Here is a 16377-nt window from a genome sequence, read left to right on the forward strand (position 1 = left end):
GTTTAGCCGTGTACTCAATTTCGGCGAACCGTCCAGTGACCATGTTTTCACTCCGGTCCCCTCACTCTCTTTCCGAACCACCCCGGACAACCTCATCGTCGTCGGATCTCCACCACGCCGGCAACCTTTTCCGGCGAAATTTTCCGGCGACCTTTTTTCCGGGCAAAGACCACATATTCCGAACCGCCGGAGGCTGATCTACACGCCAGTGGAAACCCCACCGGCAACCGGCATCTCACGCACCCCCACGCGCCGCCCTTCTCCTCCGGACTATCACCCACGCGCCGGCGCGTGACGGCGCGTGGCTCACTTTCCGGCCACTTCTGACACCTCTCCAGGCTCGTCCGGCGCCGTCTTGGCCTTCTAGCCCTCCGGCAGTCCTCCCCGAGCCCTGCATCTCCATTTTTTCCCTGTTTTTGGCTTTCTTGCCATTCCGGCCACCTCCGACAGGGCTCCCCCTCCATCCCCGAGGCTTGGGTGTTGCTTCTCTTCCTCTCCAGGCACGTCACGACCTTTTTTTCTCCATTGATTGCACCTCTCACAGCCGTGGTTTCACTGTTTTTCTCTCTCCGCCGAAATCTGAACCCATCTTAGGGCTCTCTTCGATCCAAATACGTGAATATGACCACCAAAAATCAGATCTTTACGTCTGTTCTCTCTAGATCTCCTCTGATTACCTCAGAGAAATTGGTTGGCAGTGAGAATTATCTCTCCTGGTCTGCCTCTGTTGAACTTTGGTTTATGGGTCAAGGATATGAGGATCACTTGGTTACCCAGGAGGCAGATATCCCTGAGGTTGACCGCGTACAGTGGAGGAAGATAGATGCACAGTTGTGTAGTGTATTATGGCAATCGGTTGATCCCCGGATTCTTCTTCATCTTCAGGCCTATAAAACTTGTTTTAAATTTTGGACTCAGGCCAAAGGATTATACACGAATGATATTCAGCGTCTTTATAAGGTGGCTTCTGCTATTGTCTATCTCAGCCAACAGGACTTGGATCTATCTACTTATATTGGTCAGATTGCCTCTCTTAAGGAGCAGTTCTTGACTGTGATGCCTCTTACTCCTGATGTTGGGGCTCAACAAACACAGCTTGACAAGTTCTTCATGGTCCTTACTCTTATTGGCCTCCGTCCGGATCTTGAGCCTATTCGTGATCAGATTCTTGGTAGTTCATCAGTTCCGTCCTTAGATGATGTGTTTGCTCGCCTCCTCCGTATCTCGTCCACTCAGACTTTGCCATCTGATAGCGCTTCAGATTCTTCTGTGTTAGTTTCTCAAACTACCTCTCGAGGAGGACGCAGTGGTACCCGAGGTAGAGGCCAACGTCCTCATTACACCTATTGCAATAAACTTGGCCACACTCGCGATCGTTGCTATCAGTTACATGGAAGACCTCCTCGCACTGCCCATATGGCCCAGTCCTCTGATTCTCCGCTGCCTTAGCCTTCGAGCTCCTCCGCATCTCAGACATCTCAGGCTTCTATTGCCTCTGTTGCCCAGCCTGGTAATGCCTCTGCCTGCCTTACCCACACATCTTCTCTTGGACCCTGGATTCTAGATTCTGGAGCATCTGATCACCTATCTGGTAATAAGGATCTTTTCTCCTCTATTACTACTACCTCTGATTTACCTACTATTACCTTAGCTAATAGTTCTCAAACTGTGGCTAAAGGTATTGGTTTGGCCCTTCCTCTGCCTTCTCTACCTCTCACTTCTGTCCTTTATACTCCTGAATGTCCTTTTAATCTTATTTCCATCAGCAAAATCACTCGTACTCTTAATTGTTCTATTACCTTTTCTGATAAATTTGTGACCTTGCAGGACCGGAGTACGGGGAAGACGATTGGCATAGGACGTGAGTCTCAAGGCCTCTATCACCTCACCTCAGATTCATCTCCTGCAGTTTGCATTTCCACTGATGCTCCTCTCCTCATTCACAATCGTCTGGGCCACCCTAGTCTCTCCAAGTTCCAGAAGATGGTTCCTCGTTTTTCAACTTTGTCGTCGCTTCCGTGTGAGTCATGTCAGCTTGGGAAACATACTCGTGTCTCGTTCCCAAAGCGTTTGAATAATCGGGCAAAGTCTCCTTTTGAGCTTGTCCACACTGATGTTTGGGGTCCTTGTCGGACTGCGTCTACTTTAGGATTTCAGTATTTTGTCACTTTCATTGATGACTATTCTCGATGTACTTGGTTATTTTTAATGAAAAATCGAGCTGAGTTATTCTCTATTTTCCAGAAATTTTATACTGAAATCCAAACCCAGTTCAATATTTCTATTCGTGTGTTACGCAGTGACAATGCCAGGGAATATTTTTCAGCCCAATTTACTTCGTTTATGTCTCATCATGGGATTCTTCATCAGTCTTCTTGTGCTCATACTCCTCAACAAAATGGGGTAGCTGAACGCAAGAATCGACATCTTGTTGAGACAGCTCGTACTCTCCTCCTCCATAGTCATGTTCCTTTTCGCTTTTGGGGGGACGCTGTTCTTACCGCTTGTTATTTGATTAATCGTATGCCCTCCTCTGTCTTACACGATCAGATTCTTCACTCCCTTCTTTTCCCTGACCAACCACTTTATTTCCTTCCTCCTCGTGTCTTTGGTTGTACTTGCTTTGTTCATATTCTCACTCCTGGACAGGACAAGCTTTCCGCCAAAGCCATGAAGTGCCTCTTCTTGGGATATTCCAGACTTCAGAAGGGTTATCGTTGTTATTCCCTTGAGACTCATCGGTACTTTATCTCCGCTAATGTCACCTTCTTTGAGGACTCACCATTCTTTTCCACCACTTCTGAGTCTCTTCCTGTTTCTGAAGTCTTGCCCATTCCCATTGTCTCCCCACCTGATGCTATGCCCCCTCGACCACTTCAGGTTTATCATCGTCGCCCTCGTGTCGTTGCTCCTCTCCCTTTTCCTGAGGCACCTGCTGACTCACTTCCTATCCCTTCAGCTTCACCTGCCCCGGCTCTGCCTTCTCCTAATGACTTACCTATTGCTGTTCGGAAAAGTACTCGCTCTACTCGTAATCCTCATCCTATTTACAATTTTTTGAGTTATCATCGATTATCTTCACCCTATTCTGCTTTTGTTTCTGCTATATCCTCTGTTTCTCTTCCAAAGAGCACCCATGAAGCTCTTTCCCATCCAGGCTGGCGACAGGCAATGGTGGATGAAATGGCTGCTCTGCACTCTAATGGCACTTGGGATCTTGTTGTTTTACCCTCTGGTAAATCTACAGTTGGTTGTCGTTGGGTCTATGCAGTTAAGGTTGGTCCTGATGGTCAGGTTGATCGCCTTAAGGCCCGTTTAGTTGCTAAAGGCTATACTCAAGTTTATGGTTCTGATTATGGTGACACATTCTCCCCTGTTGCCAAGATTGCTTCTGTCCGCTTGCTTCTCTCCATGGTTGCTATGTGTTCTTGGCCTCTTTATCAGTTGGATATTAAAAATGTCTTCCTTCATGGTGATCTTGCCGAGGAAGTTTATATGGAGCAACCTCCTGGTTTTGTTGCTCAGGGGGAGTCTGGTTTAGTGTGCAGGTTACGTCGTTCTCTATATGGCTTGAAACAATCTCCTCGAGCATGGTTTAGCCGTTTTAGTTTTGTTGTTCAAGAGTTTGGCATGCTTCGCAGTACAGCAGACCATTCAGTTTTTTATCATCATAACTCCTTGGGGCAGTGTATTTATCTGGTTGTTTATGTGGACGACATCGTCATTACAGGCAGTGATCAGGATGGTATTCAAAAACTAAAGCAACATCTTTTTACCCACTTTCAGACCAAAGACTTGGGGAAACTCAAGTATTTCTTGGGAATTGAGATAGCTCAATCCAGTTCCGGTGTGGTCCTTTCCCAAAGGAAGTATGCTTTAGACATCCTGGAAGAAACCGGTATGTTAGACTGTAAACCGGTAGACACACCTATGGATCCGAATGTCAAACTTGTACCAGGACAGGGGGAGCCTTTAGGAGACCCCGGGAGATATCGACGGCTCGTAGGTAAATTGAACTATCTCACCATTACTCGTCCAGACATTTCTTTTCCTGTGAGTGTTGTTAGTCAATTCCTACAGTCACCATGTGATAGCCATTGGGATGCCGTAATCCGTATCCTTCGATATATCAAAAGTACACCAGGCCAAGGTGTATTGTACGAGAACAGAGGTCATACTCAAGTTGTTGGTTACACAGATGCAGATTGGGCTGGCTCACCCACAGATAGACGTTCCACTTCAGGGTACTGTGTTTTTATTGGAGGTAATCTAATATCTTGAAAGAGTAAGAAACAAGATGTAGTGGTCAGATCTAGCGCTGAAGCCGAGTATCGAGCTATGGCTTTGGCAACATGTGAACTCATATGGTTGAGACATCTTCTTCAGGAGTTGAGATTTGGAAAGGATGAACAGATGAAACTCATCTGTGATAACCAGGCCGCATTACATATTGCATCCAATCCAGTCTTTCATGAAAGGACCAAGCATATTGAAGTTGATTGTCATTTCATTAGAGAGAAGATCGCATCAGGATGTGTTGCTACAAGTTTTGTCAATTCAAATGATCAACTAGCAGACATCTTCACTAAATCTCTCAGAGGTCCTAGGATTAAATATATTTGTAACAAGCTTGGTGCATATGACGTATATGCTCCAGCTTGAGGGGGAGTGTTAAATATAATGTATGTATAGTATACTATCTTTCCTTGTTAATATAGGTCACATGTATGGTAGTTAGGACTCCTAGCCTTGTATATATATATCTCTCAATTGTAAGTAGAGATTACAATGAATAAGAATAAGGTTTTTCTCCTCTCTCTCTCTCTCTCTCTCTCTCTCAACAGCAATAAACTTGGCCACACTCGCGATCGTTGCTATCAGTTACATGGACGGCCTCCTCGCACTACCCATGTGGCCCAGTCCTCTGATTCTCAGCTGCCTCAGCCTCCGAGCTCCTCCGCATCTCAGGCATCTCAGGCTTCTGTTGCCTCTGTTGCCCAGCCTGGTAATGCTTCTGCCTGCCTTACCCACACATCTTCTCTTGGACCCTGGATTCTAGATTCTGGAGCATCTGATCACCTATCTGGTAATAAGGATCTTTTCTCCTCTATTACTACTATCTCTGCTTTACCTACTGTTACCTTAGCTAATGGTTCTCAAACTGTAGCTAAAGGTATTGGTTTGGCCCTCCCTCTGCCTTCTCTACCTCTCACTTCTGTTCTTTATACTCCTGAATGTCCTTTTAATCTTATTTCCATCAACAAAATCACTCGTACTCTTAATTGCTCTATTACCTTTTCTAATAAATTTGTGACCTTGCAGGACCGGAGTACGGGGAAGACGATTGGCATAGGACGTAAGTCTCAAGGCCTCTATCACCTCACCTCGGATTCATCTCCTGCAGTTTGCATTTCCATTGATGCTCCTCTCCTCATTCACAGTCGTTTGGGTCACCCTAGTCTCTCCAAGTTCCAGAAGATGGTTGATTACTACTCAAAACATGCTATTTTGTAGCTTGTAATTAGCTCTTTTAAACACCATTGAGTAGTAATTATTACCTTTTAACCCAATTAGCATGTTAGGAGCCCTTGCAATCGTTTCTAACAATTGTGTTAAGTTTTGGTGCTTTTTGATAGCTTTATGCTCACCAAAGCAATTTAAGAATGAAAGAGAGCTATTTGTAGTTCAGGGCAAAGCTTTTGAAAGCTTAAATTTATGAAGAAATCAAGCTATGGAGCCTCATAATCCTTTGCCTTAATCGTTCAAAGTTTACAAGGGAGAAACAATGGAGAAGAAGAAAACAGGGGATGAAAACAGGGGACACAGCTGCAGTCTTTTAGTGCACTTTTGGAGCACTTCCCAAAGTCCATTCTTTACATTCTATATACCATTTCGAAGCTCAGAAAGTCAAGAATCCAATGGTTCAAACCACGTATGATTTGGAGCTGAAATGAGGAAGTTATGGACTTCGGAAGACAACAGCATCAAGCTGAGGGACAATTTCGCACACCACTGTTTAAGGTGCGAAATCCTCAGTCCACTGTGCGAGAATTTCGCACACCTCAAACCAACATGCGAAATTGGAACTCAGCATGCGAAAATTGGATATTTTTGCCGACTCTTTTTCTTCTGATATTTTTGTGTTTAAAGTTCCATTTTCTCCTTGTATTCAACCAACCATGTAATTCCTTAGCTAGGAAGTATCCAAGGAAGGGTAAAACTACCTTCCTATATAAATTCTCTTGTAATCACTGAAAATATATCTTTCGGGGAGCTTTCTCCAGGAGACCAACTATTGTAAATTTGTTACTTAGTGAAATACAGAGATCTCTTTTACTTTCTTTTCTCTTCTATTTTCTATTTTCTTGCAAGCCAAACACCCTCTGAGGATGTTTTCCCAGAGGATGAGAGGCTAAACATTTAGTTTCTTGGAGTGAAGGAAGCTAGGTGAAAAGTCCAGATTAAAAGGTGGAAAGTTTCCGTGCATTGAATTCAGGTGGTTGGAGTCCATAAATGGCTTTTAAAGCCAAGGTTTTGCCTTAAATCCCTTAGGATCACTTTGACTGGCCAATACATGGTAAGCTTAAGGTCTCTGTGGATGCTTATTGCTAGATCCATATCAGTCCATTAGTTATCATGTACGAGCCATTGGAAAGTGATTCAAGGTGATAGCCCATAGTGTCTTAAGCCATTAATGGACCTTGACTACCATCTCTAGTGACTTTTTATGGATTAAAACTTCATTGTCAAACCTATACCGGTTCGGGAAATAACTATAGGTTAAATCCCCAATGCGAGGAGAAAAATCCGGAATTTTCCACTTTGCATCTGGAACTTAAACCTAGCAACCTTTAGCTCTGGGAGACTTTCTTTCTTCTACCTTTTTACTTAGTTCTATGTGAGTTTAGTTTAAATTACCACTTTCAAAACAATTTTATTTTCTTTTAAATTTCAAGTTTGTGCTAAAGGAAATCATCAGAATCAATTTCTAATTTAGAGTCTATCATTGGTAGAGTGAAAACCCATCCCTGAGTTCGACCCTAGAACCACTATATTATAGTAGCTTTGCTACGCCAGTATAAGGTCATAGGTTTTATAAATGTTTTTGATTAAAAGATCCGGCTGGGAAGTCAAGCAACACAGCAATCAATGGTCCCTCGTTTTTCCACTTTGTCGTCGCTTTCGTGTGAATCATGTCAGCTTGGGAAACATACTCGTGTCTCGTTCCCAAAGCGTTTGAATAATCGGGCAAAGTCTCTTTTTGAGCTTGTCCACACTGATGTTTGGGGTCCTTGTCGGACTGCGTCTACTTTAGGATTTCAGTATTTTGTCACTTTCATTGATGACTATTCTCGATGTACTTTGTTATTTTTAATGAAAAATCGAGCTGAGTTATTCTCTATTTTCCAGAAATTTTATACTAAAATCCAAACCCAGTTCAATATTTCTATTCGTGTGTTACGCAGTGATAATGCCAGGGAATATTTTTCAGCCCCATTTACTTCATTTATGTCTCATCATGGGATTCTTCATCGGTCTTCTTGTGCTCATACTCCTCAACAAAATGGGGTAGCTGAACGCAAGAATCGACATCTTGTTGAGACAGCTCGTACTATCCTCCTCCATAGTAATGTTCCTTTTCGTTTTTGGGGGGACGTTGTTCTTAGCGCTTGTTATTTGATTAATCGTATGCCCTCCTCTGTTTTACATGATCAGATTCCTCATTTCCTTCTTTTCCCTGACCAACCACTTTATTTCCTTCCTCCTCGTGTCTTTGGTTGTACTTGCTTTGTTCATATTCTCACTCTTGGACAGGACAAGTTTGCCACCAAAGCCATGAAGTGCCTCTTCTTAGGATATTCCAGACTTCAGAAGGGTTATCGTTGTTATTCCCTTGAGACTTATCGATACTTTATCTCCGCTGATGTCACTTTCTTTGAGGATTCACCATTCTTTTCCACCACTTCTGAGTCTCTTCCTGTTTCTGAAGTCTTGCCCCTTCCCATTGTCTCCCCATCTGATGTTGTGCCTCCTCGACCACTTCAGGTTTATCATCGTCGCCCTCGTGTCGCTGCTCCTCTCCCTTTTGCTGAGGAACTTGCTGACTCACTTCCTATCCCTTCGGCTTCTCCTGCCCCGGCTCTGCCTTCTCCTGATGATTTACCCATTGCTATTCAGAAAGGTACTCGCTCTACTCGTAATCCTCATCCTATTTACAATTTTTTGAGTTATCATCGATTATCTTCACCCTATTCTGCTTTTGTTTCTGCTATATCCTCTATTTCTCTTCCAAAGAGCACCCATGAAGCTCTTTCCCATCCAGGCTGGCGACAGGCAATGGTGGATGAAATGGCTGCTCTGCACTCTAATGGCACTTAGGATCTTGTTGTTTTACCCTCTGGTAAATCTACAGTTGGCTATCGTTGGGTCTATGCAGTTAAGGTTGGTCCTGATGGTCAAGTTGATCGCCTTAAGGCCCGCTTAGTTGCTAAAGGTTATACTCAGGTTTATGGTTCTGATTATGGTAACACATTCTCCCCTGTTGCCAAGATTGCTTCTGTCCGCTTGCTTCTCTCCATGGATGCTATGTGTTCTTGGCCTCTTTATCAGTTGGATATTAAAAATGTCTTCCTTCATGGTGATCTTGCCAAGGAAGTTTATATGGAGCAACCTCCTGGTTTTATTGCTCAGGGGGAGTCTGGTTTAGTGTGCAGGTTATGTTGTTCTCTACATGGCTTGAAACAATCTCCTCGAGTATGATTTGGTCGTTTTAGTTCTGTTGTTCAAGAGTTTGGCATGCTTCGCAGTACAGCAGACCATTCAATTTTCTATCATCATAACTCCTTGGGATAGTGTATTTATCTGGTTGTTTATGTGGACGACATCGTCAGTACAGGCAGTGATCAGGATGGTATTCAAAAACTAAAGCAACATCTTTTTACCCACTTTCAGACCAAAGACTTGGGGAAACTCAAGTATTTCTTGGGAATTGAGATAGCTCAATCCAGTTCCGGTGTGGTCCTTTCCCAAAGGAAGTATGCTTTAGACATCCTGGAAGAAACTGGTATGTTAGACTGTAAACCGATAGACACACCTATGGATCCGAATGTCAAACTTGTACCAGGACAGGGGGAGCCTTTAGGAGACCCTGGGAGATATCGACAGCTCGTAAGTAAATTGAACTATCTCACCATTACTCGTCCAGACATTTCTTTTCCTGTGAGTGTTGTTAGTCAATTCCTACAGTCACCATGTGATAGCCATTGGGATGTCGTAATCCGCATTCTTCGATATATCAAAAGTACACCAGGCCAAGGTGTGTTGTACGAGAACAGAGGTCATACTCAGGTTGTTGGTTACACAGATGCAGATTAGGCTGGCTCACCCACAGATAGACGTTCCACTTCAGGGTACTGTGTTTTTATTGGAGGTAATCTAATATCTTGGAAGAGTAAGAAACAAGATGTAGTGGTCAGATCTAGTGCTGAAGCTGAGTATCGAACTATGGCTTTGGCAACATGTGAACTCATATGGTTGAGACATCTTCTTCGAGAGTTGAGATTTGGAAAGAATGAATAGATGAAACTCATCTGTGATAACCAGGCCGCATTACATATTGCATCCAATCCAGTCTTTCATGAAATGACCAAACATATTGAAGTTGATTGTCACTTCATTAGAGAGAAGATCGCATCAGGATGTGTTGTTACAAGTTTTGTTAATTCAAATGATCAACTAGTAGACATCTTCACTAAATCTTTCATAGGTCCTAAGATTAAATACATTTGTAACAAGCTCGGTGGATATGACGTATATGCTCCAGCTTGAGGGGGAGTGTTGAATATAATAAATTTATAGTGTACAATCTTTCCTTTTTTTTAATATAGGTCACATGTATGGTAGTTAGGACTCCTAACCTTGTATATATATATTTTCTCAATTGTAAGTAGATACTATATGAATGAGAATCAAGGTTTTCTTCTCTCTCTCTCTTAACACAAACCTATGCACCTCACTACCAATAACAGTGCCTACTATCAGTTTTTCTACAATTGCTAGTTTGACAACATAGAGAATACATGTTATCTCCAACTCAATTCATGAGAGAGCATTCATATTGTGCTATAAATGAAGGGTGGGATACATCAACATGCTAAGGTGAGCAATGAGAACTCACTTTCCCACCTTCAATTGATGGCTTCTCTACCTTTCTCTTACTCCATCAAGAGGATATTTCTAATGGTTGGTTCTACACAGTGATAAAAACTGATTTCATTGATGCTGAACAATTGAGATTACATTAGGATATATACACAGCTGTTAGTATGTTCTAGGAAACTACAAATTCTATCTATCCATAATTCTAGGGTCAATGACATATATACAGCTCTTAATCTATTCCAGGATATTACATATCCAATCTATGCATAATTCTAGTGTCAACAACAGCCTACATGTTTTCTGGATCATTACAATTAAAGACAAAATACATATAAGGAAAGATAAAAAAAATTAATATGGCAGAATTTCAACACACACCCCTCCAAAAGGGGTTTGCCCAGTCAAGCTATCATTGTATCAAGAGAGCTTCTCCACTTTCACTGAATTCTCAGAGGCATGCCACCCAGATGCATCATGCCAACCCAAATCAAGAGTAGTGCTAGGGAAGCCCAAATGAGCTTGGTGCACATTGGTGATGGACTTACCCTCCCCCGTCATCAAGAATACAGGATGGTTCAATGGTTTCGGTTTAGAAGCTACAATTGGAGGTCCACCAAGGCAAAATTAAGCCAAATATCGTTGATCTTGTTTCTGCCTAATTAGGATGGAGAGGGCCCACTTAGCAAGACACATGTAGTTGCTATTACATGCTTCTCCAATGAATCCATCAAGTGCACACACGATAGCATGTGCAGTCCACCTATCATACTCGAAAAGGAAAGAAGCCCCACTTTGGCCCCATATTCACAAGGGTTTATATTTGTGTTCAACATGGCACTCCACTCATTTTCAACTAACCATGTAACCAAAAAAAAAAAAAAAACCAAGAAAAAAATAATCATAGGGAACATTTGAGAATTAAGAATTTGTTTCTTTTAATGAGTTGGGCATGCCCAGCAAGCATCCACCAGATAAGAGGAATAATAGGCATTGAACAAATCCATGCAAACCTTGCATCATGTTTGACATGAGTATTTCATGCACTTTGAAGTTTCCAAATAATATTCATGTAGGACAGTAGAAAGAAACGAATGTAGAGAAGAGAGAGAGAAGTAGAAGAGAGGATTCTAAGTAATTATAAATATTATTGTTAAAAAGTTTCCAGTTTTTAACATCACTGGGCCCATGATAGATGGACAATCATAACTCTAGTAGGAAACTAATTTTAATAATCCTACCTCCAACAAAACTTTATCACTAATAATACTAACCCTAAAACAAATATTAAATAAAAAAAAAATATCATCACTTCCCATATTTGCATCTAATCTAAGTGTGTAATTTAACATCTTTATCTCTATCATTTTCTCTCATTTGAAAATAACTTGATTCTGGTAAATTGTATTTGCAAACATTGATCTAAAAGATCAAGATCCAATCGACAAAACTCCTCATTAGTAATTCAAGTATGATTAATAGGAGGACCTTTCCATTGAATGAGGAAGTGTTGACCACCACTAGATGGGAAAGTAACACACCCTTATAGTTTTAAAAAGAGCAAGGCACACCTAAGGTGCCAAAGTTTCCTACAGCTTAGGTGCAAGGCACAACACAAGGTGCGCGCCTAAGTGAAGTGAAACGTGACCTAGGATGCATATCAATTTTCTAAATATGATCCAAAATCTAATCCAATCAATAAAATACTTAAGATTTAATATTTAAAAGAAGCATTCAATAAAAAATTAATGAAATTATATAAATTCCAATATATAGTTAGAAATTTCAAGAATAAAAGTATTTAAAAAGTAAAATAAAGTAGACAAGGCGCGTCTCTCAAACAAGGTGCATACCTTGGCAAGTGACCCATGATAACAAGGGAGTGGTTGTGCCTCGGGTCTAAGTGCACCTTTCAAGACTATGAACACACCAATCCACTAATAAATCCACAATCACATTAGTTAGCACCAATAAAACAAAGGAGCAAGAAGCACCAAATTGGAGGAAGGCTCTACAGAAACAGAAGAAGGTAAAACTCGAGGCTTGAATGTGCCTCAATATGGAAATAAATTTGCCACACCGAAAATTGGACTTACAATTCTGTGTGATGGCAAATCAAGTAAATATACATTAGATCCAAGTAATTGAATGATAGGGAATGGGCCAAGTCAGTGGACAAGAAGTTTCTTAATGGAATTTTTAGGTAACGCTTAGGACAAATGAAACCATAGCATAACCACTAAACTATTTATACCTATGATGTGCATCAATAGCAAATTTATAATCTTCACTAAAGGCAATTTTTCATTATATCTCAACATGTAAGTCACAAATATGGTCCTAAGTAGAATCAGAAGGATAGTAATCAATTGGCAAAGGAACAAAATCAATGGGTTGACGAGGCAAAAAACCATTAACAACTTCAAAATGACTTTTTGTTGTGGACCGATTAACCGAGTTATTATAAGCAAACTCAGCAATAGGTAAAACAAGATACGAATTGCCAAGTTTCCCACCAACTTGGCACCTAAGCAAGTTAATCAAATAATGATTAACAACTTTTATCTGACAGTCTATTTGAGGATAGAAAGCAAACGAATACTTCAAAGTAGTATCAAACAATTTTCAAAGTGACTTCCAAAAATAGCTAAGGAACTTGACATCCCTATCACACACTATTAGAAGGCAAACCACTTAACCTTCAATTTCATTCAAAAATAGCATTGCCACATAAGAAGCATCAATGGTCTTAGAACACGGGATAAAATGGGTCATCTTAGAAAATCTATCCACAATTGCCAAAATGGAATCATGACCTCTAGTAGTCTTTGACAATCCTAAGACAAAATCCATGCTAAGATGACACCAATGTGCACTTATGTTAGGCATAAATATAAGACGTCATAATATTTTATTTTATTATTTACTATTTATTAAGGGTAATTATTATTTAGTGATAAAAATTTATTAGAGTTATTAAAATTAGTTTCCTACAAGAATTAGGATTATTTATCTGTATATAAGCCTAGTGATGTTAAACACTAGAGACTATTGATCAATAATATTTATAATTATTTGGAATTCCCTCTTCTAATCCTATTTCTCTCCTCCATATTCTTTACTCGCAATTTTAAGGAATGTTTCCTCAATAAGGCTAAAGAGCAGCTTAATATACATATGCAACCCACACCAACATTGGCAAATATCTGTAGCAATAGCCACTAGCCAGTTCTTCTTGATTGGTTTAAGCTCAAAAAAAGAATGGTGCACAACTTTCCTAGCTTCACAAGAACCCTAATTGATTGCTCTAAGCTCAAAAAAGTAGTGTGCACAGTTTTCCCACGTTCAGAAGAACACTCACTGATTGCTTTAAACTCAAATAAAGAATTATGCATATTTTTCCTATCTTCTCAAGAACACTCACAATATCTAGTAGAAAATGAAATAGTGGAACTTTCATGGCTTCTTTGGCTCAAGGGGTTCATGCCCTCACCTGAAAAATCAAAACAAAACACCAAAAAGATCATGGTTTGATTGATCCGCAAGAGCCAAATTTGCTTGCCACCCAACTAAACAATGCAGTTGTATTAAATTTTTCCTCCACTGAAATAAATCTCATTCTTTTCCACCTCCCACCTCACCTGCCCTAGAATGAATTCTTGGCTCTGCCACTGTCCTTGGTCCTTAGGAGCTAAAACCCATGCAAATCTCCTAGTATCAAATCCTATAAATTTGCTGGTGGGGTGGTGGTTGCATTTTCAAAACTGAGTTTCCTAGGTGTTATCATATCCGAAAATCAAGAATATGAACTATGGAAACAAACTACAGTGAGTCTAGAAACACAGAAATCAGCATGAGCAATCAATATGGCCTAACAGGACTGCTAAAAACTTAGAACTAGCTTAGGGCATATTTGCAAACATATTCACAGAAAAACAGCTTCTAATGACCAAAACTTATGCCAGTAGCCTATGATAGGTGAGAGATTTCAAGGGCTACAATAGATCATGAAAATGTGAAGTAACCTGAACCAATAGCTCTCCTTCAAACTCAATAGCGACCCAACCAAAGCAGCAGAATAGCCAGTAATTACAGCATAACTTTAGACACTATTTTGAACAGCTAATAGCATATCCTTCTCCTTTTCTATCAACATTTCTGCAATCAGAGTGGACACACTGCAGTCCAACGCAATTCTCAAGTCAACAAAACCTTTGCCCCAGTTGTTTTTGTTACGCCACTTGAATCCCAATTAACAATTCCACTTTACACAACGCCCACTCTCCCAAAAACCATACCCAGATCACCAATATGCCTTTCCTCTCCTATCTTGCCCTTACGCAAATAATTAGCTTAGAGCTTTCTTTGAAGTCTAAAAAAAGAGGTTATTGTACGCCTGATCACTATTAAACTCTGTTTTGAATTAAAGGGTCTTTGCATATTCAAGAGTCACCAACAGGTTGAAGACTCAAATTCTTGAATTTTCAGGATGAATTGAGAATGATGTGGGACAACCAAACATGGGGCGTTGCCGAAATTACCTCTGAGAGGAGCAGGCCACGATCGTCCTTCGACGCGCTTAATACCATAAACCAACAATGAAGCCCATGGTTGATGCAACGTGAGACATGGGTTTGTGTAGTTGCCCTTACTGCGACTTCCCATTTGCCCTCTTCACAAATTCTGATTGCTGGCAGATTGGCCTCCTGGTACTTTGCACAACACATCTATGGAACACCCCCGTTCCTTGAGCCTTAGGTTGCATTTGGCACCTAAAAAATATTAATGGAAATGGGATTAAATGAATCACTCTAGAAGAAACGAATCAAAATCCAATAAAAATAGGATTTGATTTCTATAGCAATCAGATTAAAACAATCCAAACACATTAATAAATAAATGGAAATGATATTAATTTTTTGTTAAAATAATTTATTAAAAGGGATGAAATATAAATATTTCTCATATTTATCAATTATCCATTCTCATATATTTATTTAAAAAGTACCCATTTTTGACATAAATATATTTTATTATTTCAAATATTTACAATATGTTTTAAAATAAATTGTTGTTTTTACAAGAAAATAATAAAGACATTTTTATCAAAATAAAGTCAAAAAATAATAAAGGGTTAAACTTTCAAATTTAGGTTTCTAATGACAATTTTAATTAAATAACTTCTTTTTATTTCCAATTATTCCAAATATAATCATACGGTACTATAATCTATTATAAATTTATTTTACTATGTTTTTTTTTTTTTGGTCAAATCATTTGAGGCCTTCTATCTATTAAAGTATGAAATTTTGGTTTAAAGTTAGGTAAATGTTTAATTCTTATCATTCCTTCTTCCATGTTGAAAAAAAAAATAAGAAGAAGGAATTCTATGAGTGGAGTATTTTATAAGGTGTATGTTAGCATTAGCCATTGACCTAAAATTTATTGAGATATAATATATTGCATATATATATTACCATTATTTTATCCAGTGGTATATGTCATATCATATTTATATTTAATTTATGAAAAAAAAAACATATTATTTTTTAATTTTAATGTTCAATAATTTGTTTAAAATGAAAATTAAATCATGCCTTAGTATTTATGATTAAAAAATATGAAATTTCTCATATATTTAATATTATTTAAAAATCATTTTATAATAAGTAATTTTTATTTCTTAATTAGTAATATTCATGATTAAAATATTTAAAATTTATAAATTAAAAAAAATTATATTGTGTTGTTAAATATACAAAAATAGTATATTATCTATATATATATATATATATATATAGATATATAGATATAACTACTAGTATTTTTATTGACAATGCTTTTATGGTGAATATTTTTATTGAGGATTAGATAATAATTTGATATAAATAAATAAAAAATGGGTTCTAAAATAATTTTTAGTAATAGGATACATAACAAAAAAGATGTAATAATTCCAAAGAACTCAACTAAGCACTAGTGTTTACATTACTATTCAACTCTCTCCATCTAACTTTGATTTGAACTCAGCATTGAAGTATGAATGAGAGTCCTTTTATAGATGATCTAAAATAGAATTAAAAGAGTCTAAAATATGTGGGGTTGAAGTAGTTTGAAGTTTGTGGAATTAAAACGCTTTTAAGTTTGAAAAAAAAAATTGTAATATCCATTGTTAAGTTCTAAAAAAATTGTAATATCCATGAATTAAAAAACTCTTAA

The 16377-nt window shown here is 39.0% G+C and overlaps 1 protein-coding gene across 7 annotated transcripts in view; it reads right to left on the minus strand.

The window, feature by feature from the left end:
- The window catches only part of LOC100251064 (uncharacterized), a 46619-nt gene extending 31546 nt beyond the window's left edge, over positions 1-15073 (minus strand). For 2 of the 7 annotated variants that reach the window (XR_785791.3, XM_059736627.1), the window contains exon 1: positions 14700-15029. Coding sequence is in view for 5 of the 7 variants with exons in the window: in XM_059736627.1 (XP_059592610.1) it covers positions 14700-14823 (124 nt within the window). In the remaining 2 variants the exon portion in view is untranslated. Of the gene's footprint in view, positions 1-14699 lie in introns of all 7 variants that reach the window. The other 5 variants (XR_009465593.1, XM_010651780.3, XM_010651778.3 and 2 more) reach the window with 5 other exon arrangements.
- Positions 15074-16377: the final 1304 nt, after the last annotated feature.

This window comes from Vitis vinifera, chromosome 5, assembly GCF_030704535.1.
Source record: "Vitis vinifera cultivar Pinot Noir 40024 chromosome 5, ASM3070453v1".
In the NCBI taxonomy this organism is placed as follows: Eukaryota; Viridiplantae; Streptophyta; class Magnoliopsida; order Vitales; family Vitaceae; genus Vitis; species Vitis vinifera.